The sequence below is a fragment of the Cryptotermes secundus genome, unplaced genomic scaffold, assembly GCF_002891405.2.
Source record: "Cryptotermes secundus unplaced genomic scaffold, Csec_1.0 scaffold620, whole genome shotgun sequence".
NCBI classification, from domain to species: domain Eukaryota; kingdom Metazoa; phylum Arthropoda; class Insecta; order Blattodea; family Kalotermitidae; genus Cryptotermes; species Cryptotermes secundus.
The window spans coordinates 463910-488341 of record NW_019723312.1 but is presented as its reverse complement, the minus strand read 5'-3'; the positions used below and the strand labels follow the sequence as shown (position 1 = coordinate 488341).

The window sequence follows — 24432 nt, the reverse complement described above, 5'->3', positions numbered from 1 at the left end:
AAAAAAAATACCAATAAAATTTACATTTCTGCGACCAGCAGCTCATATCCGAGATTTATATATTTAAGAGCATCGCATAGGATAGGCCTACAAGGAAAAAAAAATGACATGTCATCAAAATCCGGGCCCTGCTTATAATAAAATCACGCTCGAAATTTGTGCAGGAACTCGGATGGGTCTAAAGTGTGTGACAGTCTGTACAATCCTCGCCAACAAATATATTTTATTTATGGTACTCTGGGGTTCCCGCTGAGGCCTGGGCTATTTTGTGTAGTCAAAGAAATGCTAATGGTACTTGTAAAACTATATTTTACGTTCTTATATCCTTCACTGTGCTTTTAGCGGAAAGTGTTTCTTCTTTATTACAACGGTCAGAACACATCCTGTTTTCTTGCATACAGACACTTATGCTTTTGGCAGTCAAGGAAGGACCTCAACCCAACAGGATGTCATATACAAAGTATTTGTGACAAAGGAGCGGAGCCCGGCGTCAGATTCTGGCCGTAAACCCGCACGAAATGGTGACCACTCTGGGGGCCGTGTCATAGAGGGCTACCTTGGTGTAAAAGTGTCATGTTTGGAAAGGAGGGGCTAATTTTCGTCCCCGAGCCACGAACTGGGAGCTTGCCATGAGGAAGCCGAGGAGTTGTCAATAAGTTTCAATGTACAGAAATAATTCTGTAGTTGTGTGACGACTGAAGAGGAACAACTGTGTTTCCTGCATAAACCGGAAAGACGTACAGTTCCCTGTGTTCCAGTTTGTTGCCCAACTGCAGAAGGTCTCTTCCCGTCTTGTTGCCAAAGTAACCGGTATACTCTGGGAAAGAACTCGTCACTGCCGAGTAGTCGTGGCATAATGCGCACACTCTAGTGGTGAATACAGGAACCGCAGGGGAATCCCGGGGACTAGAGAGAGGGGTACTGAAGTTCATGGAACGGTTGGAACCCAAATTGGAATGCTTCGAAAAAAATATATTATTAGAATTCTCTTCCGTCAAATTTAATGAAAATCCTTATCGGGTCTTCAGCCACATACTGACTGACATGGCAAGGCGTTGGGGTGCATGTTTGCAACTCCTGTTACCAACATTCCCAAAATCCATAATTTTCTGCCCTTCTTTGTGCAACAGTAAAGGTGAAGCTATCCCTGTAGCAGGCCGTGGAGGCCCATAGGGTTTTGAGACATCGAGGCTCCCACATTTTCTAGACAACCGGCTCATAGATGGCGGTGAGGCTGTCAGTCTTACGCGTTGGTCGCCCTTTACCCCCAGGAAGATTCCTTGTACTCATTTCTGTCAGAGGCTGTCAACCCCAGGGCCATATTGTGGCTGGAAGGATTAGGTAAACTGAAAAAAAAGAAAAAAATTAAATTACTTCATCAGAATTCGAACCCGCGACCTTCCTGCTTGCAGCATAGTGCTTCAACCAACTACGCTACCGCGTGCCGCCGTGTAACAGTTTTACATGAAAATTTGTTTGAAAGATATTTGTTAAAATTTTGTATATTAAGTTAAGTTGGCGAGATTTGAGGTTCCCCACACTGCAATTGTTTTGGGATGTGATGCCGTGTAGTCTTGCAGATGCTCACTTGCAACGCCGTGTAGTCTAACAGAAGCCAGAAGCTTACTGTCTTCCTGAATGTGACGCTGTGTAGCCCGACAGAACGTTACTGACGTTTCGGAACTACTTACTGCCTCCATCTTCAGAGTGAAAGAGTGAACCAAGTACCCCGCAACGGCCATACGACAACTTCACTTTCCCGGTGCTTGGGAAGGTCGCCAACGAGTAAGAACTGCATTCACCGCGAAGAGGATATTCAGTTCGGGGAATGCTTGCAACTGCTCGATTAATGACCATTTGTTCCCGATGAATGCTGATGAAGTAGTTCATTCCTATAAATAAAATTCCCAAGGGGCAGAATGTATGGCTTTCTTCCCATGTGACCGACCTTGAAGCAGTTCTTGACCTAATGACCGTTAAAGTCAAATGTTAATGTCTATTATCTGCATTCGTTTCAACACACTGAAGCACACGAGGGATGAATTCGAGCGGGAAATTCCTTGCCACGTCACTTTCTTGCATGGAAGTTATCCAGGGCATGAGCAATGCTCATTAGCCTGGGTGCTCCGGGAAATGTCAGTTCAGTTTAGGTCCGTAAGTTTTGTGAAAGAGTACGTTGACAGGGAATATCGTGGGAGAAATGAGGCATGCTTAATTTGGGGAGGGGGGATAAACAAAGAACGTCACTTCTTGGCGCAGCAAGGAAAAGTGGTTTCAGGCAAGGGCCGCAGAATTTGCTTTTGCTGCTCAATTGCGTGTTTCTGAATTTGGACTCTCCAGGGCAAAGAATGTAAATCTTAAGAATGCCGTCTTCTGGGATGTGGCGCCGTGTAGAACTTGTGTAAACCGGCGTTTCGGAGGAACGTATCTGTTCCATCTTCAGGGTAGAAAAATCCGAGAGCGAGGAACAAACGTGAGCAGGTAGTTGCAGACTACAATCTACGCTACAAAGACCAACCGGTTAATGCTGTTTGGGGAAACAGTCGCTGTTTATTGTGAGAATCATACGGAACACATAAATACACTGTGTGGGCAGAATGCTGAGACTTTATATATAAGAATTCAGTTCGTTAACAATTTCTTGCCGTTCCATGTATTGTAGGTGTTTTACATTTGTGTTCACAGTTTGTTACAATCGAAACAAAGTAAATTCCTTTTCAGAATTCGGGTGATGTATAGCTGATGTCTTCATTTAAGCTCTGTTTGTTTCATTATTAGTTGGATGTTATACAAGTTTATTATCAGCACGATTGTTACATGATGGCCGTCATATTTTGGTTCAAAACACAATTTAATGTCTACACTATCACTCACCGGTGAATGTCCTCTCTGATATGGAATTCCTGTTACATTTTTGTCGTCAATATAGCAACGATTAGTGACGGAAAACCCCACGATAAAAGGTAAAAAAATGGGTAAAGTTTTCCTTAGTGATTAATCATTTAAGCACTATGCCATGATGACGTGGGGTATAGCTCCGCCATTCTTGACCTCGGCACTAGATGGAGGTGAGTGGTCAGCTTGACGCCCCTGACGCTTTACCCCAAGGGAAAGAGCCCTCGGCAACCAATGGATGTGAGGCTGGGTGGGCCCAAACCCAACGGTAATAAGGATAGTTCCCTAGGTAACTGAAGACGTGGAATGTACTTGTGATGCCCATGGAAAGCGCGTGTAGGAATTCTCAATAAGAGTTGGTTTCAAGTTTACAGCAATTTCTTCTGAGTCGCCATTTGCTTACCGCCGTCACGTGAGGTTGGCCACACACAGGACAGGGGCAAGGGGAGTACAAGGAAGCAATAAGATAATGCAGAGGATATCTAGCAGCAGGTGCGGTTACCAGGCTGGACTGTCACCATATAACCGCGGACACCCTTCCAATATTACCAATTCCTATCGTTATAAAAGCGAGGGAGAAACTCTTAAATCCCCGTGTGCAAAAAATTGGGACTTTCACTTCCATTTCGATGTTCAGCACTGGATCACGTATTCTGAACTGTACCTGAAGGAGTCAGGATAGCTCAGTCGGTATAGCGACCGGCTACGGGCTGGACGGCCTCGGGGTTGGAGTTCGAGTCCCAGTAGGATCAAGATTTTCTCTTCTCCAAGTCGTCCAGACCTGCTCTGGGGCCCACCCAGGCTCCTGTCCAATGGGTACCGGGGGCAAAGCGGCCGGGGCATGAAAGTCACCATTCACCTCCAACTAGTGCTGAGGTCAAGAAAAATGTGAACATCCACTCCCCCCATACGCCTTCATGGCGTAATGTTTAATTAGTTAAGCACAGGGACAACTTAACTTTACCAAGTTTTACAGACGGGTTCTGGGGCCCACCCAGCCTCCTGTCGAATGGGTACTGGGGGCTCTTTCCCCGGGAGTAAAGCGACTGCGACGTGAAGTTTACCACTTACTTCAAACTAGTGCTGAGATCAGGAGTACGTGGATTTAAACATCCACTCCAACATATGCCTTCATGGCGTAATTCGTTAAGCACAGGGACAATTTTACCATTTTCAAGTCTGAAGGAGTTAGTCCCAGTCCCTGGACTCACGGTCCATCACATCTGGGATTTATGGCGGACAGTGGGCACAGGTTTTCTCAGCGTATTTCTCTTTCCCCTGCCAATTCTCATTCCACCGACTGTCCCACAATCTTCCTACCATCGACTTTATATAGCCTCGACACTTGGAGAGTCCTTCAAATAAAATAAATCCCTTGACACTGCCTGGAATATTTTGCCCTTCCATTTTATGGAAAGCAACAAGTGATCATTCAGGAGCTCTGCGTGACGTGGAGCTGCAAGTCTGGTTAACTTCTGCACCACGCTCCGGCCGCTCTTATTCCCGCCCTACGTACTGTATCAGGTCGTAATTCCGAAGAAAAATGTCTGCCTCAGTTGGTTTGTGGGTTGCATAACAACGCTTTGTGTGTCTTAACTACAGGACGTCGACTGCTGGGATGATTGATGGATTAAAAGGGATCGGAAAGGAAGTGCCTGTGGCCTAATCAAGGTATTATACCGTCATTTGCCTGGAGGGAATTAGCAAAAACAAAAACGTCTTCAGTCATGTTAGCCGCCGTTGCGTGGCCGGGGTTTGAACCGGACACTTCCCGAAGAGAAGTCCAGAGCATTGCCGGTACGCCACCAAACTCGATGTCTCAGTCGGGAATTTGTTCGTTTGTTTGTTATGTAACGAGGATGCCTTATCAAGACTGAAAGGAAGATTAATGAATGTAGAGCAGTTGGCGGGATGACATTTGGCAGGGGAAACCGAGTTATTCGGGGAAAACCCGCCCCAACACCACTTCGTCCAACACAGAACTCTCATATGATCTAACGTGGGAAGGAACCCGGGCCGCCATGGTGGATCGCTCGGGAATTGAACCCCAGCTATCTGGTCTGTACACTGTAATTTAGCTGTCAGCTGGTTAGTGATCTCACCAGTGATTGAATGGCTCTGAATGTAACCATTCTGGTTCTGAGAGAACCGTTGGAACACCGCTGAAGGTTTATACGATATTAAAATTTCGTGAAACTGGGGGCACTGGAAACTTGGGGGCGGGCGACGTTTCGGACTTGCCACGCTAATCTCTGGCCTCTGTGCGTCCTCAGTCTCGTCTTCCGATTACAGACGGAGCGACATTTTTCTCTCGACTAGCTCTCGCTAGCATAGCTCTCCGGATGAGTTGTGAACTGAGATAAATTTGTGAAACAACGACGTACCTAACAGAGCAGCTACTGGAGGGCTTCATGTAATGAGGAAACAGCAGAGCTGGGCCTGATTATCACACCGAGAAAGTCACCGCTGATTGCAAATTGTCACAGAGCGATAAGGGAACCGGACTGCAATCAAAGTACTATCCTGGAACTTGCGTGGAGTAACTGAGGGAAACCTGGAAGAACTCAGACCGGATAGGTTCCCTGGCAGAGAGTCTTACTGACGACGTCTCGGGTGCGAGTCTGGAGCGTTGCCTTTTGTTTATAATCATTATGATGCTAATACCGGTGCCAGTTGTCCCTGAGCTAATTAATTAAACACTACGCCACGAAGACATAATAGGGGAGTGGAGGTATAGCTCCACCATTCTTGAATTCGGCACTAGATGGAAGTGAGTGGTCAGCTTCACGACCCGGCCGGTTTACCCCGAAATAATTCGCCTCCCCCCCTTCCAATAATCATAGGATAGGTTGGGTGGACCCCAGAGCTGTGGAGTAGAGAAAAATTCCTGTTCCGTTCCGGAAATCGAACCCAGGCTGTCTATCCCTTAGCCTGTCGCTATATCGATTGAGCCATCGCGGCTTCACTACTAAGCTGTCTCTGTAACAGACCATGGAGGCCCATAGGGTTGTGAGACGTCGAGGCTCCCACATTTTCTCTAGACAGTCGGCTCACAGATGGAGGTGCTACTGCTGCTATTTGTTATTCATTGTCATCCCGCCGTTCAACGCTATGCAATCTGAGATATTAACAGCGTCGTTAAATAAGCAACAAGTAATTATATCATAAGGAATTAGACTCTTGGCTCGAGCTTATAACAATGGGCGCTCCTCAGGGTTGCGAATGCGCCCAGAAAAGGAAATCACCATCTTGTACAGATTTCGGATCTCGTATGACTAAGCAGGGGAATCCCAGATATCGATTGCGGACACACCCGCGTGATACCGTGGGACCTGCGCAAGCGCAGGCTCCGAGAAATACCGGTTTCAGTTACGAGATGTAAGAACTGTGAAAATCGGTGATTTCAACCTCGTATCATGGCCCTAACACATAATTACTGCCGTCCCAGCGAAGAGAAGGCGAGGCAAGTGGGCGATAAAAGTGGCTGGCCTCCATTTTACTGTCCATGTGGGAGCACGCTCAGCTACAGTGCATAATAAAAGGTTAAGTCTGCCCTGTGCTTGCTTGCTTAAGCACTAAACCATGATGACCTTGCCGGGGGTGGGCAGTGCGTCATATATTCAGCCTATGCAGTACACGTGGACGGACGTAGGTAATTATCTCGCCTTCTCGCCGTGGGAGGATAACGGGTAGGATACTACTGAAGGAGGAAGAGAACAATATAAAATATGGAGGGGGAAAGGGGGATGAAGTCTTAAGAAACTGAAGAAGAGAAGGAGGAGACAAGAGATGAAAGTGATGGAGAAAGAAACAAGGAAAGTAAGAGACGAAGAAAGGAATGAAGGAGACGAAATCAAAAAGACAATAAAGAGAACAAAGAGTAACAGCAAAGGAAGATTTTGAGAAGGGCGTGAGAGTCACGTGGATGGACTACACTGTGACGCGTTACCATACGTCCATCGCCGCGCAACGGCTACAATGGAAATTGTGGAGCTCCCGCAGCGACAAATTGTAGCAACGAATTTTCGTTAAGTAACAACAGATGAGACGAAACACGTTACCGGTGTAATCTGTGAAGAGCGTTCCCGAAGCAACGAACGCGTCTCCCCAGAAATGAACTACAGAGAGTTCGTTGCGACCGTTACGTAACAGCGGACAGTAGAAACGAAACCCGCCGCTGAAGACAGTTGAGATCCAACCACGGCAAAGGATAGTTGAGACGTCACATTGGAGTACTGGGCCAGAAGTCAAGTGACACTGCAAGAGTAATAATTGTAAGGTGTGTAAGTGTGAGTGTCCAATAAAGATTCGCTAAATCCGAGACCCACGTAAAGTTATTTGTCGCGTGACATACCCAACACGTGACAATATATTGTATACAGGGCGTTTTACGACTTTAGGGCATAACTGCAGGATGTGATTTCCTAGGACTTTGTGATCAAAAAAGTTCATATGAACGTGTGTCCGATTTTGGACGGTTACGGAGTTATGACCGTTTTTTCATTCCTGTACACGCCCTCGTGTGAACCGCGTCTGTCAGCTGGCGGATCGCTAATTTTAGCCAGCTACAGACAGAGCGTTCTCGTTATCTCGACACTTGAGAGGTACCTAAGGCGTGATGGGTTGGTTCACAACCGAGTGGCAGCCTGTGTTGCGGCCGGCGGTGGCATTTTCGAAAATCAGCTTTAAGCACCAATAAATTCAAGTTAAAGGTAATTTCACGAAGTTAACTTTACATTCATACTTTAAATGCAACATGTATTATGCTGGTTTATTATTTTGTTCCGTTTATTGTCAGTAATCGTTACCTTCTATTCTGAGTTTAAAACGGTCATAACTCCGTGACCGTCAAAATTTGGACACGTGTTTATATAAACTTTTTTGATCACAAAGACCTAGGAAGTCACCTCCTGCAGTTATGCCCTAAAGTCGTGAAACACCCTGTATATAAGCTTGTAGGGGGGAAGAAGGAGGAGGAGGGACAGGAGGAGGAGGAGAAGAAGACGACGACGAAGAAGAAGAGGAAGAAGAGGGCGACGCAGGCTGGAAAATGGAAGACAGAGTACTAACGAAAGGCGCCTACATATCACCTCCATCTACTGCCGAGGTTAAGAATGCGTAGAGCTATAACTCCACTCCCCCATATGCTTTCATTGCGCGGTGCTTAAGTGAATGGACAGACTGTTATATAGCGACACTGTCAGACTGGGGCGTCGGATGGTAGGATTATAGTGAATAATGAATTGGAAGGGATGTGGAAGGAAGCGATAATGTAATGGTAAGGTTGTTCCTGTGTTTAAGTAATTAAGCACTACGCCGTGAAGACGTATGGGGGAGTGGATGTTTATATCCACGTGTTTTACATCGGCATTAGTTGGAAGTCAGCGTCACGCCCCAGTCGCTTTACCCCTAGGAAATGAGCCCCGGTACACATTGGATAGGCTCGGTGGGCCCCAGAACCGGCCTCGACGACATGTGGAAGAGAAAAATTCTTAACCCTCCCGGGACTCGAACTCCGATCCTTCGGTCGTCCAGCCCGTAGCCAGTCGCTACACCGACTGAGCACCGACCGCAGTTCCACTGGAGGGAAGAGGTTGTGGCCTAATTTAATGTACAATCCCGTCATTTACCTGCAGGAAGTGAGAAAATCGCGGATCCGTCAGGATAGCAGCTGTTCCCGCCGAGATTCAAACCGATCACCCCTCGAGTACGGGTCTGGAGCGTTACGGCTGCGTCGGCCCTGAAGTCATCACAAAGCGCTGGCCGTCTGGGTCAAGCTTAGAGCAGGAGGGGAGGGAACACAAAGCTTTGTGTTGTCTGGCCTCACACGGACATTGAACTCGGTACTTCCACGGGGGAGGGGGGTTGGCACTTGCCGCGCGTCGGTGTTGCGGGGAAGACGCAGGAACTTGGTTCCCTAACATGGACGGGCACTCGTGTTTTCCCCCGGTTCCACTGTGGAGCGTGGCACTGCGCAGTTCAGTTGGTATAGTGCCCAGGCTAGGTGTAGACGACAGAAGAATCGTGGTTCGATACCCGGAGGGTGCAATACGGAACAAGCTGGGTTCAGTGTGAGTTCTAAGTTCTGTATGTTCAACGAGAGCACCGGTATGGCGGGTTTGGTTCCCAATCATATTTTGGAAACATAACCCAGCAGTTTTCTGCTGATGACGTAACGATTTACATCAGTGTTTTGTTTACGCAACATCAGAGATATTTCTTGACACAGCATGGGACATAATAACAATCTTCTAGGCTATATTGCAGCACAAACGGCAAATGAGAGCAAAGTTTAGCACTGAATATGCGTTATGTCACACGTCATTGTCTGAGACTGTAAACAAATACTGTAAGTTGCTACGCAACGTATTACATAATTGCGTGAAGATAAGCCTGGAATATGACGACTCTTATTTATTAAGAATGCGTCTTTCTTTTGTTATCAACGGTACGGGAAGCGTTAGATAACATTAGACCCTCTAACGAAATAGTAATGGGAATGATAGAAAATGGCTGCTTTATTGTGAGACTTGATAAGGCTCCAACAACGAGGAATGTCTCTGCATAAGCAAGACGTGGAGACCGTCCGTCTTCTCTACTGCAAGCCCTTGCATATCTCTTCCACTTCCGGCACTTCTCAGCTGCTGAGTGTGCCTTACATTAAACTGTATACTAGAATTATAATGGTGCTGCGTGACCTTACGGTACTGCGGTTTGCCGACAGAAACATGCACGGGCAAGTTGCAAACGGTACTAATTATGCCAACAATAGTCTCTCTGTCGTCTGCTGTCATTTTTAGCCTACTTCCCTTAATTTGAAAAAGAAAATAAAGGAGGCTCATGAGATCATCTTGCTGTCTGTGTCTGCGTATCCTCTCTAACTCCTGAAAGCCTGACTATCGGATCCAGAGGAGACGATCATTACAATATATGTGACATGACGCCTGAAAGCCGGAATAGTGCAGTTAGAGAAGCGCCGAGGTGACGACCATATCTAGGCAACGGCTCCGTAATTAGGCCTTCAAACTCAATGGTAACTTCGGGTCGGACCGCAGAGAAATCACCGCCTCCAGTAGTTCCTCTGTCGTTAGCCTGCTTTCCCTGTGTGCACGTATGTGTACCCCTCCCCTGTTGTTGCTAGGCAACAGCTCTGTTGCTAGTCCACTACTCGGCAAACACGTTCATGCTGGATTGAGTACACACAACAATAAAAGAATTGCTGGACGCCTGGGGCCTGTATTTTGCATTCTTTTCAATGCTGGATGTTGTAACTGCGGAGAGAATTGACGGGTAGGCAAGTAAATGGAGTCTGCTGTCTTGTTTCCGCGTTACGCAGTTTCCGTTTAATGCAGACTCGGTTTTCCTATGTTTACATTTCGTTAGAGGTGCTTATAACACTTATAAAGTCGTTGAAGGCCGTCAAGATTGAATTAGTCGTGAAGATAATTTGAACTGCGTAGTGTTTTTGAATACCATAATTTTGTATTATCACCTGCTGGGCCCTGTGTGATTTGGAACAATTCGCTTAACGTTGTTTAGTTCCCACCGTCTGTCTGCCTGTCATCAGACTAGAACAGTACCATTCTGGCCACAAAAACTTAACCCTGAACCGTTATATATTTATCTAAATTTTAAAAATGTGAAGATATTTCTTGGCATATTAATTTACGTATTTTTCTTTCGTTCCATATGTTTTAGATAGTGTCTGCACTATATTGTTATTCACTTCCATGTGGAAGCATTTACTTTCCTAACAGATGATAGTGAGAGCCAATATTCTGTTTGCCAACAGTGACGACACGAGAGCATAGTTCAACTCCCTTGTGTGTTTGTGTGTGTCCTGTATTCATTTCTTCTGGACGTCTTCGTGCAGTGACCACATATTCCTATCAGCGCAACTGACACATCCAGCATGTCATTAGAGAAAGTGGTAAGTCCTTTTACATACTTTTTCATCTCACTGGGCTTTGCAATTTTGGCTCATCAAAGCACAGTGGTTATTATACGTATATACCACCTGCTTTTATACTGGAAACCTCAGCATTTCGAAAACAGTGTATTTGTGTTTTCCATATGGTTCTCACAATAAACAGCCACAGTTTCCCCAAACAGCATTAACCGGTTGGTCTCTGTAGCGGAGACGTAATGTGTTTCCTGTGAGGTACGGTCTGCATTCTTATATATAAAGTCTCTGCATTCCGCCCACACAGTGTATTTATATGTTCCTATGATTCTCACAATAAACAGAGATTATTTCCCAGACAGATTAAGTTTTGGTCGAATTTGTTGTCAGCCCACGAAGATATTTTAGCTGTAGGGCCCGTTCATTCAGACACTGTTTACCTTGGGCCAGTTATCCCATTAGTTTAATGAATCGCTGACAGATGACGTGCGTTTCGCAGCGCAAGTAGACCCGTCAATGAAATTTGTGCCCACGTGTTAACAGGGGACATTGACACTGGCTGTCAGTTCTGACACCGCCGTTACTTAGCACTGACTACCATCCGTAGACACATGCTGTGAGGATGGGAGGTGGATGGAACTGGCTCAAGATCGTATCCAGTGGCAATTTTGAATGTTCTGTTTCTAATATATTAAGAGCCATTTTGTTTCATTATATGGTAACAGTTATAAGATGGTAGAAGAATGCTTTTATAACCAAAAAAAACAAAATGACGAAAGGAAAAGAACGGTAAAAAGTGCAGTGAAAGTTATCAGAATTCTGAAAGCAACCTGTGGTGGAAGGGGCGGCGGCCAATGACTGAAACAGACCGTGACTTGTCTGGTTAGAAAGAAACGCTCCATGGAGCTCTGCAGCTGTACGAAAATGAAAGGCGTGAACTTCTCGACAAAAGGGAGAGCAGCGCTGTCGGTTATGATTCACAAGGGGCAAAAAGTATTCAGAATTACTGAGTTTCTGATCACTGCAGCAATTTCTTCCTCTGTCAGAAGCTGAAATGCAGGGTCTCCTTCAGCCAGCTGAAGCCAATCTTGGATTAAACGTCTATGTATCTAGTCCGCCAACAATGCAACAATCATTAAAATATTCACCATTCAACACCAACACGACATGTTGCAGTCTACTTACGAGGTGGTTATGATTTTACGAAAGATTTTAATTTAAGTGGACTGCAACGCGCAATTTTAGCGCGCATCAAAACAGTGTAACAGTTTAGACGCATCGAAACACCTGAGGATGGCCGTCTGTAGGCCGAAACATGTCGTGTTGCTGTTGAATGGTGAATATTTTAATGACTGTCGCATTACTGACGGACTAAATACATAGACGTGCAACAGGGTGCTGAAATACATAATTACAGATATTTTCTTGCGTGGTTTCAGTCTCTCCAGCTGCCCTCAACACAGTCTGAAAGTTCTGTTGCCCTGTCAGAAGCTGAAATGCAGGGTCTCCTTCAGCCAGCTGAAGTCAATCTTGGATATTCCCTTGCGCGGTTTCAGTCTCTCCAGCTGCCCTCAACACAGTCTGAAAGTCCTCTTGCTCCTAAGTCCCACGCACTCAACTGTGAACTGAACTTTTCATATTTCGATTCGGATTAACTGTGACCGGATTAGCGAGGGTTTACTGTACATTCACAGCGGCGTGTTTATATGAGGCAAGCAAAACAGACGCCTCATGACACAGCAAATTTCCGTGCGACGTCATCAGCTACTAGTACATCAGCACTTCTGAACGCTTTCTCTTATAATCGTGTGTAGATTTCAGGCAAGGGAACTGAGAGAATTACTTGGTGAGGGCGTTGGTGGACCTTACTTTCCCGGTTATACCGTCAAAATAACATGTTTTATTTTTGATTTGGTCCATCGTGGTCCGTTACACTAACAGTATTATAAAAGGCTAATTAATTCCGTCCAGTGTGACCGATGGGAGTTTTTTTTCTCCTTTTCAATACTTAACATATTTCCGCCTTAGACCATCTTCAGAAGGATATCAATACAATTAGAAACCACTATTACAATTTCTAAGGGACCCAACAGGGCCACGCCATAGCTCAAGCGGTTAGTCGCTGGCTTCCCACTGCGGAGGCCCGGGGTCTGGTGAAGTGGGATTTGTGGTGGACAAAGTGGCGCTGGGGCAGGTTTTCTCCGAGTACTTCCGTTTCCCCCGCCAATCTTCATGCCCCCAACTGCTCCACAATCACCCTCACCTATCATTTGGGCTGGTTCAATAGGCCAGAAGTGGCCGCAGTACAAGGGACTTAGTCCCACCCCACTAGCATTAAAAAAACACTATTACAATATATTTTCTGAATATTAATATATACACGTACATAGACATCACAATACAATGAATACAAAATCTAATATTTTAACAACTACAGCGGCTTTTACTAATGCGTTAAAATATTTATAAATTACACTTAGTATGTTTAAGAAGATTTTGTTAAAAATGTTAGACCAAATTGGTTCGTGTCCTTTTTATTTCTTCTCTTTGAAGGAAGCCAAGAACCACAAAGGCGGTAGACGCGTTGCCCAGCAGACGGTCATATTCCGGCTTTCAGGCGTCATGTCACAATATTAAAATGCATCTTATGAGATTATATGACAAGGATTGCAATTGGATTGAACTGATTTGGGATCTGGCGATTTTAGTGGTTCACGACAGGGATCAGTAACGAGTTCTTGTGAAGACGGTCATGAACCTAACGATTCCATAAAAGGAGGAGAATTTTGTGACTTTGAATCAATCAGTGAAACATCCCACGGCCGTGAATATGAAGAATGTGATCTGCTGTGTGACACCGTGTTGTTTGGTAGGGCCTAATATAGGTACCGTCGTTTAGGAGCAACTTGCTGCATCTTTTTCACAGAAAATGCGTAATTATTTGAACAACCATTTTCTGGGACCAGGGTCTGAACTGTTGACTGCATTCAGGGAACAAGTGTTTGTTCGAATGGACATAAACTCCTTGATAAGCTGACAGTTCGTCAGCTCTTCAGATTCATTATCATGCTCACAGGAGCATCACCCTCTCCCCTTGCTTTTTTTTTTTTTGCCGACTGTCCGACTCTGAAGATGGACACAGTATGTTCCGCCGAAACGTCGGTGAATTTATACCAAACTACACTGCGTCAAAACCCAGAAGACTGTGCTACTCATAGTTATCGCTATAAGAAGCCCAAATCCAACATTGCGATAGAGTTTCGTGTTTTCTAACACGGGCCGAATACAGAACACCCAAACGCATTATGAGCTCTACTCCGTACTCGAAAACGACGCGTTCCACAACTCTTCTATTGTTGCGTGTGCATTGGTTGCTGCTAGAACGCGTTTGCCAAGCCGTTTCTAGCAACAATATGGAGGTACAGATACAGACAGCAAGACGATCTCATAAACCTTTTATTGTTAGCCTACCTTCCTCATTTCAAAAAAAAAGAAAGTAGGCTTATGAGTTCCCAGCTTCTCTGTCTGTGTGTGTCCCCCCCCCCCTATAAACTTTTGAGTGCCTGAACCAATCTTTATGAAATTTGGTATGTATATCATGGCACCTGAGCCCGCCTCAACTGCGTACTTCATAAATCCCTCTCATCTGCCTGTGTGTATGTGTATCCCGCCTATCGTTGCTAGGCAACGGCTCGGTAAAATGTATCCTTCCTTTCATTTTTATGTAACGACTCCTTAAACACATTCCCTTGCCAACGAATGCACGCGATAATAGAATAATTGTTGTACTTGTGTGTTTGTGTATCCCCCCAATCGTTACTAGGTAACAACTCGGTTAAGACGTTCCCACTGCAACAAAGAATTTTTGGAGGCGTCGTTTTCTATGCGGTCCGTGTAGCATTAGCATGATCTAGTGCAATCGGTTCTCATTAACAAATAATCGTGAAGCCCGCGCATTTCGGCCACTTTTGTACCATCTTCAGGGGCATTCAATTGTAACAAGAAACGAATTGTTTAACGGCGTATTGTTGACCCTGACGAGGGATGGGAGGTCTGCTTCTGGTTCGTATCAGACTGTGACTGTATGACGCGGTCGCTAGTAGAACAAGATGAAAATAATCTCCAACGAGTGTAGAAAGTTTTCACGTTCTGTCCTCTTTGCACCTACGCACAAGAATGTTACGTAATCTCCAACACGAACGCCTCTTGCCCCGAGGAGTGCTGTACTGTCATACTGCCTAATCACCGTCAATATGTGACCTCACCCAAATCTCTCGCAGGTTTATCAACCCGTGGGCGATAAATCGATTGGGTTACATAAAGTTCGGCTCGATGCGATGGTGACGTAGAATGACTAAGCGAATTCATTACAAGTCTCTCCCGCTACGAGGTCTGTGTAAGGTTAGTCGCGTGCTGGAAAATGCCATCCATATCAAATGTGTTCACAAGCGAGACAGACAAATTGTGTGACTGATTTCGGTCACTACTCTGCATAAAATGCTGTCCGAGACACGCGATAGCGTAGTTGGTTGAGGCACTACGCTGCAAGCCGGAAGGTCACGGGTTCGAGTCCCGATGAGGTCATTTTATTGTTTCAACCCTGAAGAGAGAAGAGACTGTTGGTTAGTCTGTGAAGAGAAGATCAGAAGATTGGTGTCAGATGGCTGCCAGCCTGGGAGTTAGTTCAGTCATTGTGAGCTGCTAACTGAGGTAGGGAGACAGTTCGGGAACCCGGAGTGAGGGGAACGCCCGCCGTTGGAAGCCGTCACAAGGCAACGGCTAGTGGAGGCGGTAATAGACTGAGGACACTAGTCTGTGTGTGACGGTAATCTGTGAAGCTTAGTCACGAGTTTTGTGAGTGGCTATCCTTTCGCAGCAGAGTAATTTTTGAGAAACCAGTAGTTGCTCAGCTACTTAGGAAATTTCCATAATTTTATGGGACCTGAAGGTTCATTACCATGTTCATAAGAGCCTTATCCTGAGCCAGATGAATCCAGTCCACAGTATATTTAATATCCATCCATGTACGCCATATGCAGCAGATCTTCTCAGTGTGACATTGCCAGGTATCGTGGACTATGCAACTGATCAGAACAAGGTTGCTTTCAAGAGAATTTATTTGCTGATCATACAAGTGCGCGAGAGGTTACGTAACCTAACGTGTGTCCTTCATGTGAGGCACCAGAAAGTGTCTGGGGATAACATACAGTTTGCCGACCGTTTATCTCAAATATCTCGTGATTTATCCACGTCGTAAACAGTCCCAAGTCACCTCCAGAGCTGTGCCTGATATCTGTTACACGTGCGGTCGGTTTTCGTTTGAAATACTTTCGTGTCTGAGGAGACAGAGACATCAGGGGACTCACCAAGCTCATAGGTATATAGTATATCAATTTCAAGCATGGAAATTGTCCAGGACCTGAGCAATGCTCGCTAGCCTGGGTGTTCATGAAGAAATTTGTTGATTCATGTTAGATATCAAGTTTCATGAACCCCTGTAAACAATGAACCATTAATATTTATTTTCTGGTTACCTGAGAGTTGGATAATTTGGAGAGGGAACTCGGGAGCCTCCATAACAAGGCGTTTCGATTTTGAAGAATTGAAATCGAGAAGTCTGCATAAGAAGTAACTTGGAACCTGCGAACCACCTCAGCATTTGCGTGAAGAAAGGGGAAAACCAAGAAAGCTTGTGTCCAGATGATCGGTTGGGTACATTACTGCTTGCCTCGCCAGCACAGTCACTCTTGGTTCCGAGTCCTGCGGGATTCAAGACCACTTTTTACTGCTTCACGTCACTAGGAGCCGCGGAACTCCTCTGTGTGTCGAGATGGCCCGTAGTATGGTAAATATATGAGCATTCAGTTCGTACCTCACAGGGAACACGTTACGTCTCCATTAAAGAACCAACCGGTTAATTCTGTGTAGGTTAATAATGACAGTTTATTGTTTGCAGTCTAGCTGTACTTATCAGTACAGTTGCCATGAGGCATCAACACTGTGTAGAACAATTCCCACGATTTTTGCCAGTCACAAGGTGCGAGCCATTTAGTTTTTCTTTATTGTGAGAATCATACGAAGCACATAAAAGCACTGCGTGAGAAAAATTCACAGTGTTTACAGTTTTCAAACGGGTGGTGCATATACATAGTTGCCGCTGAGTTTTAAAGGATTAACCCTATGTATTTTGCGGTACAACCCTTTGTGGCGGCGGGGTCGAATACCTCCACCGTAGCCCTGTGAATCGTTTGAGACGACGGAAAGGAAGCCAGTGCTTGGGGCTATAACTGTGCCATATGGTCACTGAGGAACATACGGTGACCTGGTCCTCAAGGGGGGAGGGGGGTGGACGCAAGGCTGACAACCTTGCTCTGTGGAAAAAAAGGAAAAGAAATATTCGATGAGTATATTGTTGGGAAGTCCAAAGAATCTTCTAAAGCAGCCGTGTCAAACATGCGGCCCCCATAGCCACAAAATGCGGCCCCTCAACTTTTAGAGCTAATTGATATTAAAATCAATATTAAAATTTTAGTAGAAATATTTTTTGTAAAGACAATTTTCCAGCAGACCAGAAGACAAGAAGTCTCACGCAGACATAAATTAGCAGGCTGCAGGAAATTCAGTGTTTTGCTATTTCTAACATAATTTCTTGTGTAATCTCTCTTTTTACATATTGAAAAGCTGTTTGATACTTGTCAAAAATGGCATTCTCTTGCTTTTTAAAACTGTAAGATATGTGACTTTAGGTAATTATATTGAAATTATTCCTAAATAATAAATTGAATTAAATTTCCTTGTATCAAAATCTAATGTATATTTCTATTTTGAAGTGCGGCCCTGGACTATTATTTATAGGGCTGAAGTGGCCCTCTGTACAAGTTGAGTTTGACATGCCTGTCCTAAAGGGTTCTAACGATGGTTTAACACTCAGAATTACTGGGTTTTTGGACAATTCCATTGTCCAGTATTCTAGAATATATAAAACAAGACGTTTCGGAAACTGGATGTGTTTCTATCCTCAGGTGAGAAGGGGAAGACACTCAGCTGGGCCCCTTAGACAGCTCCGGTCAGTTTCACTACAGCTATGTAATTACCTGACAGCAGACCAATTGGGCGAGATATAACAAGAAAATATGCAACAAAAATTGTGACAGAGCACGCACAGGCGTGGAACTAGGATAGAAAAGTGGGTATAAATTTGTGCTATAAACCTAGCTTTGGCCAAAAAAAGGGCCGTTTTGCTAGTGATGATGATTTTACGCGCCGCGGTGCCTCGCTTTGCGTCACACCACGGAGCTGTGGATTGACGTGAACGCGTGACGCCAACAAACAGACCGACTGTGCGAGACAATATTTGATCTGTAGCCACGCTGCTTCAGCAGGGGTAGATAAAGTTTCTCTAAGCGGTAATCACAAGGACATGTTCATACGAATACAAAAATATTGGAAGAAAAAGAAGCAATTTTTTTAGTTAATATCGAGGCCGTGCCGCCGGGTTCGAGCCGGAGTCAGGTCATGTGGGATTTGTGGTGGATAAAGCAGCATTGGTGCAGATTTGCACCGAGTACTTCGGTTTCCCCTGCCAATTCTGATTCCAATAACTGCTCCACACTCATCATCTATCATCCGGGGCTGGTACAGTAGGCCAGTTAGTAGCCGACGTACCAAGTGGACTCACTCTCCCCCCCCCAAAAAGAAGTTAGCATCGAGGCTATATAAAGCCGACGGTAGGATGATTAATGAATGTGTGACACTCGGTGGAATGAGAATTGGCAGGGGAAACAGAACTACTTGGAGTAAGTCCGCTCTACTGACACCTTTCCGACTACAAATTCCATTTAACCTAAACTGGAATCGAACCCAGACCGCCGCGATGGGAAGCTAGCCACGCAGGGCAAAATGACAACTGCAGTGAACATGTTTTTCGAAAGAAGAAGTGGGACATACGTTGATGGGAGGGACGAAAGGGGTAAGCAGGGATGGGACACATACTGAGTCTCTCTTTAAAATGAAGAGTAGGACAGCTCAGTGGTTGGTGTGGCGGTAACGGTCTGGACTTGTGCTCAGGAGGGTTTCGCTTCGTATCTCGGTCGGGACACCGACTTCCATGACACATTCTTCGTGGCTTTCTTTGTTTCTTCCATGCAAATATTAGAATAGTACGAGGGAGAGTCAATAAACAGGTCATAAATAGATATAAAACGTAAAACATGTGATATTTTAACCCGAAAAAAAAAATGAATTTCTCGACATAACCTCCACCAACATTGATACACTTGTCCCATCGCTTTACCAGTGCGTCGCTACCTGCAGCATAGAAGTCTTTTGGCTGTTGTCTCAGCCACTTCCGCACCTCCATTTCAACCTCTTCGTCACCAGCGGAACGTTTGCCACGTTTCTCGGCTCAGTTGTCAACCGCTTTACACGGCAAGCACTTCCCGCCGTAAACACTAAACGTTTCTTTATTAATATTCTTTGCATTGAGTTCTTTTACCCACAGAAACGCGCAACAGAACGCTCTTCTTTGGTATTACACTCATCAAAGACGGTCGCCATTTTGACTACTGAGACCAGCCTCTGAACATGTGCATACGCGTCTGCTATCTAGTCTGGCATAAAGCTGGACTGTGCTGCTACCTAGTGGTACACATAGAAAACCTATTATGACGAGGGAACACAAAGGAAACTGGCAACCGCAACTTCAGAGAAACGTCACCGATTTGAAACAGACAACTTGTTACCAGATTAGCAGGCTCACACTGAGGAAACATATGTTTGGTTATTTGCTCACATCATCTCGAGTGGGTGTGTTCGTCCGAAGTAATGCGTGACTGTAATTTTTAATTTCGTGGGCTTCTATTCTGTAATGGAAGATAATACTGATCCTGTCACAACATGGCGGTGGTTGAGACGGCGTGAGAAAGGAGAACAGGGGAAAATGAAATGTTTGATGCATCCGTTCTCCCTTGACAATTTAAACTCAGGTACTTATATTATTTCGAAAGAACTTAACCAGGATCCAGAACTGTTCAAATCATTGAATGATCATTGAAAATTTGTCTTTATTAGCGGATGTTGTAGGACCTCAAATTAGAAGAAAATATACAAAATTTCGTACAGCCGTGCCAGCAGAAGAATGACTACTGATTACTCTCACGTAAGGAAAGTTTATCTTTTTATCGATATACAAATTCTGCAGATATCTAAAAAAAATACAGTACCACTGCTTTACACTGTTAGTTACAATCAGTATCTGTCATGCGTGCCAATTACTTCTTGAAGAGAGAAACAGTGGATGTTTCGCTTAATCCGTGGAAGATTGCTGGTCACTTCCGGCATCTTCCAGTATCTCATTCATTAAATTCAGAGCTCCAATTTTAAAAGCACGTTTCTGCTTAGGGGTCATTAATTTCATGTCTGGGAGTAGGCTGTGTAAAAATTGTGCATCTGGGTCTGGAATTGTCGACTGCGTGTCTTGGTTCACGTAGTTCATGAAGCTCGTATCAACCTGATCCAAGGCGGTTAGCCGACGTCGTTTGCCAAGTAACGGCTGCTTACATTCGTCACGATTGCTCTGACGACAAGAAGCTTGTATCACGGTAGGACTGTTCGATGGTGTGATGTTTCCCGACGCTTCTTTAACCTCTTCTTCGGTTTCTCCACAGAATGCTGTGCCTTCTTCAGTGTGTGGAGCTGCAATATTGCTTTCGTGGTGCCTGTTTTTCGTTATGTGAGGAATCATGAACTGCAGTGCGTCGTGAAGATAATATTGACGCTTTTTGGTAGCAGACGACCCTGAAGATGTCTCGTCATGCAAATGGCGGACGAATACTGTTCTTATGTGTTTCCATCTCTTCTTACAAGCTGTGACTAGAAAGAAGACAAACGGGTGTGACTAGCGTCCAGTGTGAAACAATTCAGACGGTTTAAAGCAAACTACACATAAAGCACCAGTTAAGCAGAAATTGAGACTGGCAAGTTTTAGTTTTCTTATTGCAGGCATTTGACTGCATCGGTGGTCTAGTGGTCAAAGTTCCTGCTACAGATCCAGAGGTCCCGGGTTCGATTCCCGGCGCTATCAGTTTTTCTGAGAAGTAATGGTTTTGGAACGGGGTACACTCAGTCTCGTGAGGATAACTGAGGAGCTATAGAGGCTCCGGTCTAGAAAACCGAGATTAACGGCCGTGGGGATCCGTTGCGCTGACCACGTGACACCCTCTATCCGCAAAAGTTGGCACTAACTTCGCCGACAAACGTTTGAACCAACGTTTCGGAGAAATGTATCGCCTCCTCCCTGAAGATGGAGGCGATACATACCTCCGAAACGTTAGTTCGCACAAGATCTACACGATGCCACTTCCCAGAAGACGGCGTTCTTCATAATGGCCGCCGTAAAAACCTCAAATCTTACATTTTCCTATTATGTAAGATTTGAGGCTTTCACGGCTGTGACTATGAAGAAAGCAGTCTTCTGGGATTTGGCACCGTGTATATGTGGTGTTAATCGACGTTTCGGAGGAACGTATCGCCTCCATCTTCAGGGTAGAAGGAAAAATATAAGAAATCCGCAAGCGAAGAGACCGTGAGTCTGCTTTTACCGGTTCTCCCGGTCTCTTCGCTTGCGGATTTCTTATATTTTTCCTTCTACCCTGAAGATGGAGGCAATACGTTCCTCCGAAACGTCGGTTAACACCACATATACACGGTGCCAAATCCCAGAAGACTGCTTTCTTCTTTCCCTTATTACTTCGTAGCAGAAGAAGCATTTCCATTGAAAATAAATTTCGTGAGACCTTACCCTAGAAGACTCTCTCGTGCCCGAAAAAGTGTACAGTGTGCATTTCGTACACTAAATGCCAAATTCGAGGTATATGAGGGACCATTTTGCTGCCAAGAAGGAACTCTGAATTCGATCATCAAAGCATCTGTGGTACTCCACAATTTCATCAGAACCCGGGAAGGGCCCTTTTGTGGAGGAACTGAAAATCATGCAGTAAATCAATCAATTCATCATATCTTAAATGATGATGATGGAAGGTAAAGATTCTCGAGGTCACAGCGCCTGCGAAATCAGCTGCCTGGTTACTCCTTAACACCAGCAGGAGCAATTCCGTCTCAGTTGAGTTACATTAATTGAATTCAACTGATAATTGCAGGAGATTGAGGACTAACCCAACTGCTGACTTTTATCACGCAGCTCGGCCATATTGCAGTAGCTGTTTGCATTGCTTTAGCAGACAAACAAGATTTCAGTCCGCAAGCGAACTATACAGACCGAGCGACCGCCGCTTGTCGGCGAAGTTTAATGCCAACTTTTGCGGATAGAGGGTGTCACGTGGCCAACGCAACGAATCCCCACGGCTGTTAATTTCGGTTTTATAGACCGGAGCCGCTATTCCCTTGAAATAGCTCCTCAATTATCACGAGGCTAAGTGGACCCCATTCCAGACGCACTACTTCTCCGAGAAAAAAAAATGGTAGCACCTGGAATTTAACCGGGACCTCTGGATCTGTAGCCAGGAACGCTGACCACTAAACCACACAGGTCGCTTTTGTAAACATATTCTTTATTTGGATCCTATTATAAGTATATAATACACACACACAAACATACATACCAGATTCCTTCGTCTCATGAGAAATTCTTTCCCAAGCCGAATCCGTTGTGTCCCGCCTAGCATAGTCTGGGTGACGTTTGTCATATATACCGGGCTCTTGCTCAATCAACTGTACAAACACAAGATTAGAAGCTTCGTCAACCCTTTGTGCCATCTTGAAGAAACAAATGAACGACTGAAGCGAGTTATAGAACATCTGACACTAGGAAACCACTCTGCAAAGCAATTGCATGAAGACTGGCTTGCTCTGTTGTCTCCTGCCGAGTTGCCTTGTCGTTTCCTCAATTTGCGCTCCTCCACTGTGTTCCGCGCGTTCAACTCTGATAACAATTCTCGGAAGTTGCGGTTGCGTTGCGGTTTCCAGTTCCCTTGGCGTGGTCTCGCCTTTCCGTCCGTTACAGCTGTTCTACTTCCCGTCTGTGACCTATTTACTGACTTTCCCTCGCGCCTCGTTCAGGCAAGATGGCCACGTCGTCGCAGATCATTAATCAAATTAATCATTCACGAAAAATCCCACTATTCGACGCTATAGTCTCACACACCGACGGACGGCGTCGTAAAAAACCCCACCCCCACCACCCCAATTATTGAATCTGTTTCTGTTCTCTCCGACAACGAACAATGGTGCCCTGTAACGCCAACAGGCTGTTTCAAAATAAATGTCTCCCTCGGGGAAAAATTTGCTTATTAGTAGTACAGCCGGTCACGGTAGCCGAGCGGTCTAAGGCATGTACTGTCTTCGCTCGCTTGGAAACCGGGATCGTGGGTTCGATTCCCATTCAGGGAATGGTGTTTAGTTTGTGTGTGTGCGTTTTTCTGTGTTTGTGTACAGGTAGAGGCCTTGCGACGAGCTGATCACCCGCCCAAGGAGTCCTACCGAACGTGTAAGATCTAGAAAAACCGAAGTGAACGGATAAGTTCATGGAGGTAGGCCTAGGTCCACTGGGCCTGTAGTGACAAGGAAAAAAAATAAGTAGTACAAGGATAATTAACTGTTAAAATCCTGGACATCTTAATTAACCGTCGGAGGGCCCGGGTCATACCGTTAGCCTAATGATACATGAACAGTATATTGGAAATGATCTGCAATGAATCGGTCGTGGCCTGTTTGTGGTACTTTACGGGTATTTGCCTTGGGTGACTGAGGCATGTCACGAATTATCTGAGTGAATTCAGTCGCGTCCAGGGCCGAGATGTGAACGTGGGACCTCTGGCCTGTGAAGCGCTGCACCTCGAGCTATGTTCAGAGAGTCAGTTCTAGTTCGTGCCACTGAAATTCGAACCCAGATCCTCTTGGCGGATTCAGGTTACGCAAATTCCTTCATGCATCTTCTTCTCTTGTTACAGGACTCGAACTCAATGCCTCAGGCTACAGAACTGGATGTCTTCCTTCCGCCAGATGGCTCCAACATCAAGGACAACATCCACAGTGGCAAGTGAGTCCTTCCCTGCACGGGGTGGAGCCCCAGGCCGGGAACGGTTTATCAGAACGGGGCAGACCACGCTTATCAGTAGAGAGGCCGGGGGGGGGGGAAACGAACAACACAGGTCAAACAGCAAACTGCAGAAACGTGAAGTTGTCCCTTTGCTCAATTAGTTACGCACTGACATGAAAGAGGGGGGCGCGCAGTAATACTACGAGCCGGAAGGTCGCAGGTTCGATTCCCGATGAGGTCATTGGATTTTTCAATTGATCTAATCCCTCCAGCCGCACTGTGGCCCTGGGGTCGACTCAGCCTCTAACAGAAATGAGCATCTGGAATGGTGTAAAGGGCGGCCAGCGCGTAACGCTGATAACCTCACCGCCATCTGTGAGCCGATTGTCTAGAAAATGTGAGAGCCTCGACGTCTCACAACCCTATGGGCCTGCACGGCCTGTTACAGGGATAGATTTACTTTACTTTTTACTTGTGACATGAAGACATATGGAGGAGTGGAGGTGAGTGGTAGTTTCACGCCTCTGTCGCTTTACCCCCGGAGAAGAAGCCCGCTCGGTACCCACTGGATACGAGGTTG

General features: G+C 45.4%; 2 protein-coding genes across 4 annotated transcripts in view; one reads left to right on the top strand and one right to left on the bottom strand.

Moving 5' to 3' along the window:
• LOC111861811 (proton-coupled amino acid transporter-like protein pathetic) overlaps positions 1-24432 on the top strand; it is a 60998-nt gene that overhangs the window by 9411 nt on the left and 27155 nt on the right. For 2 of the 3 annotated variants that reach the window (XM_023846696.2, XM_023846695.2), the window contains exons 2-3: positions 10688-10825; positions 23764-23852. In XM_023846696.2, coding sequence (XP_023702464.1) covers positions 10808-10825; positions 23764-23852 — 107 coding nt within the window. In that variant the 5' untranslated portion in view covers positions 10688-10807. The remainder of the gene's footprint in view (positions 1-10687; positions 10826-23763; positions 23853-24432) is intronic. The other variant, XM_023846694.1, reaches the window with a different exon arrangement.
• Positions 19865-22960, bottom strand: LOC111861812. The gene is made up of 2 exons (XM_023846697.2): positions 22417-22960; positions 19865-20668 (listed from the first exon to the last, which is right to left on the bottom strand). The coding sequence occupies exons 1-2, from the start codon at positions 22610-22612 to the stop codon at positions 20103-20105; spliced, it is 762 nt and encodes a 253-aa protein (XP_023702465.1). The 5' UTR covers positions 22613-22960; the 3' UTR covers positions 19865-20102.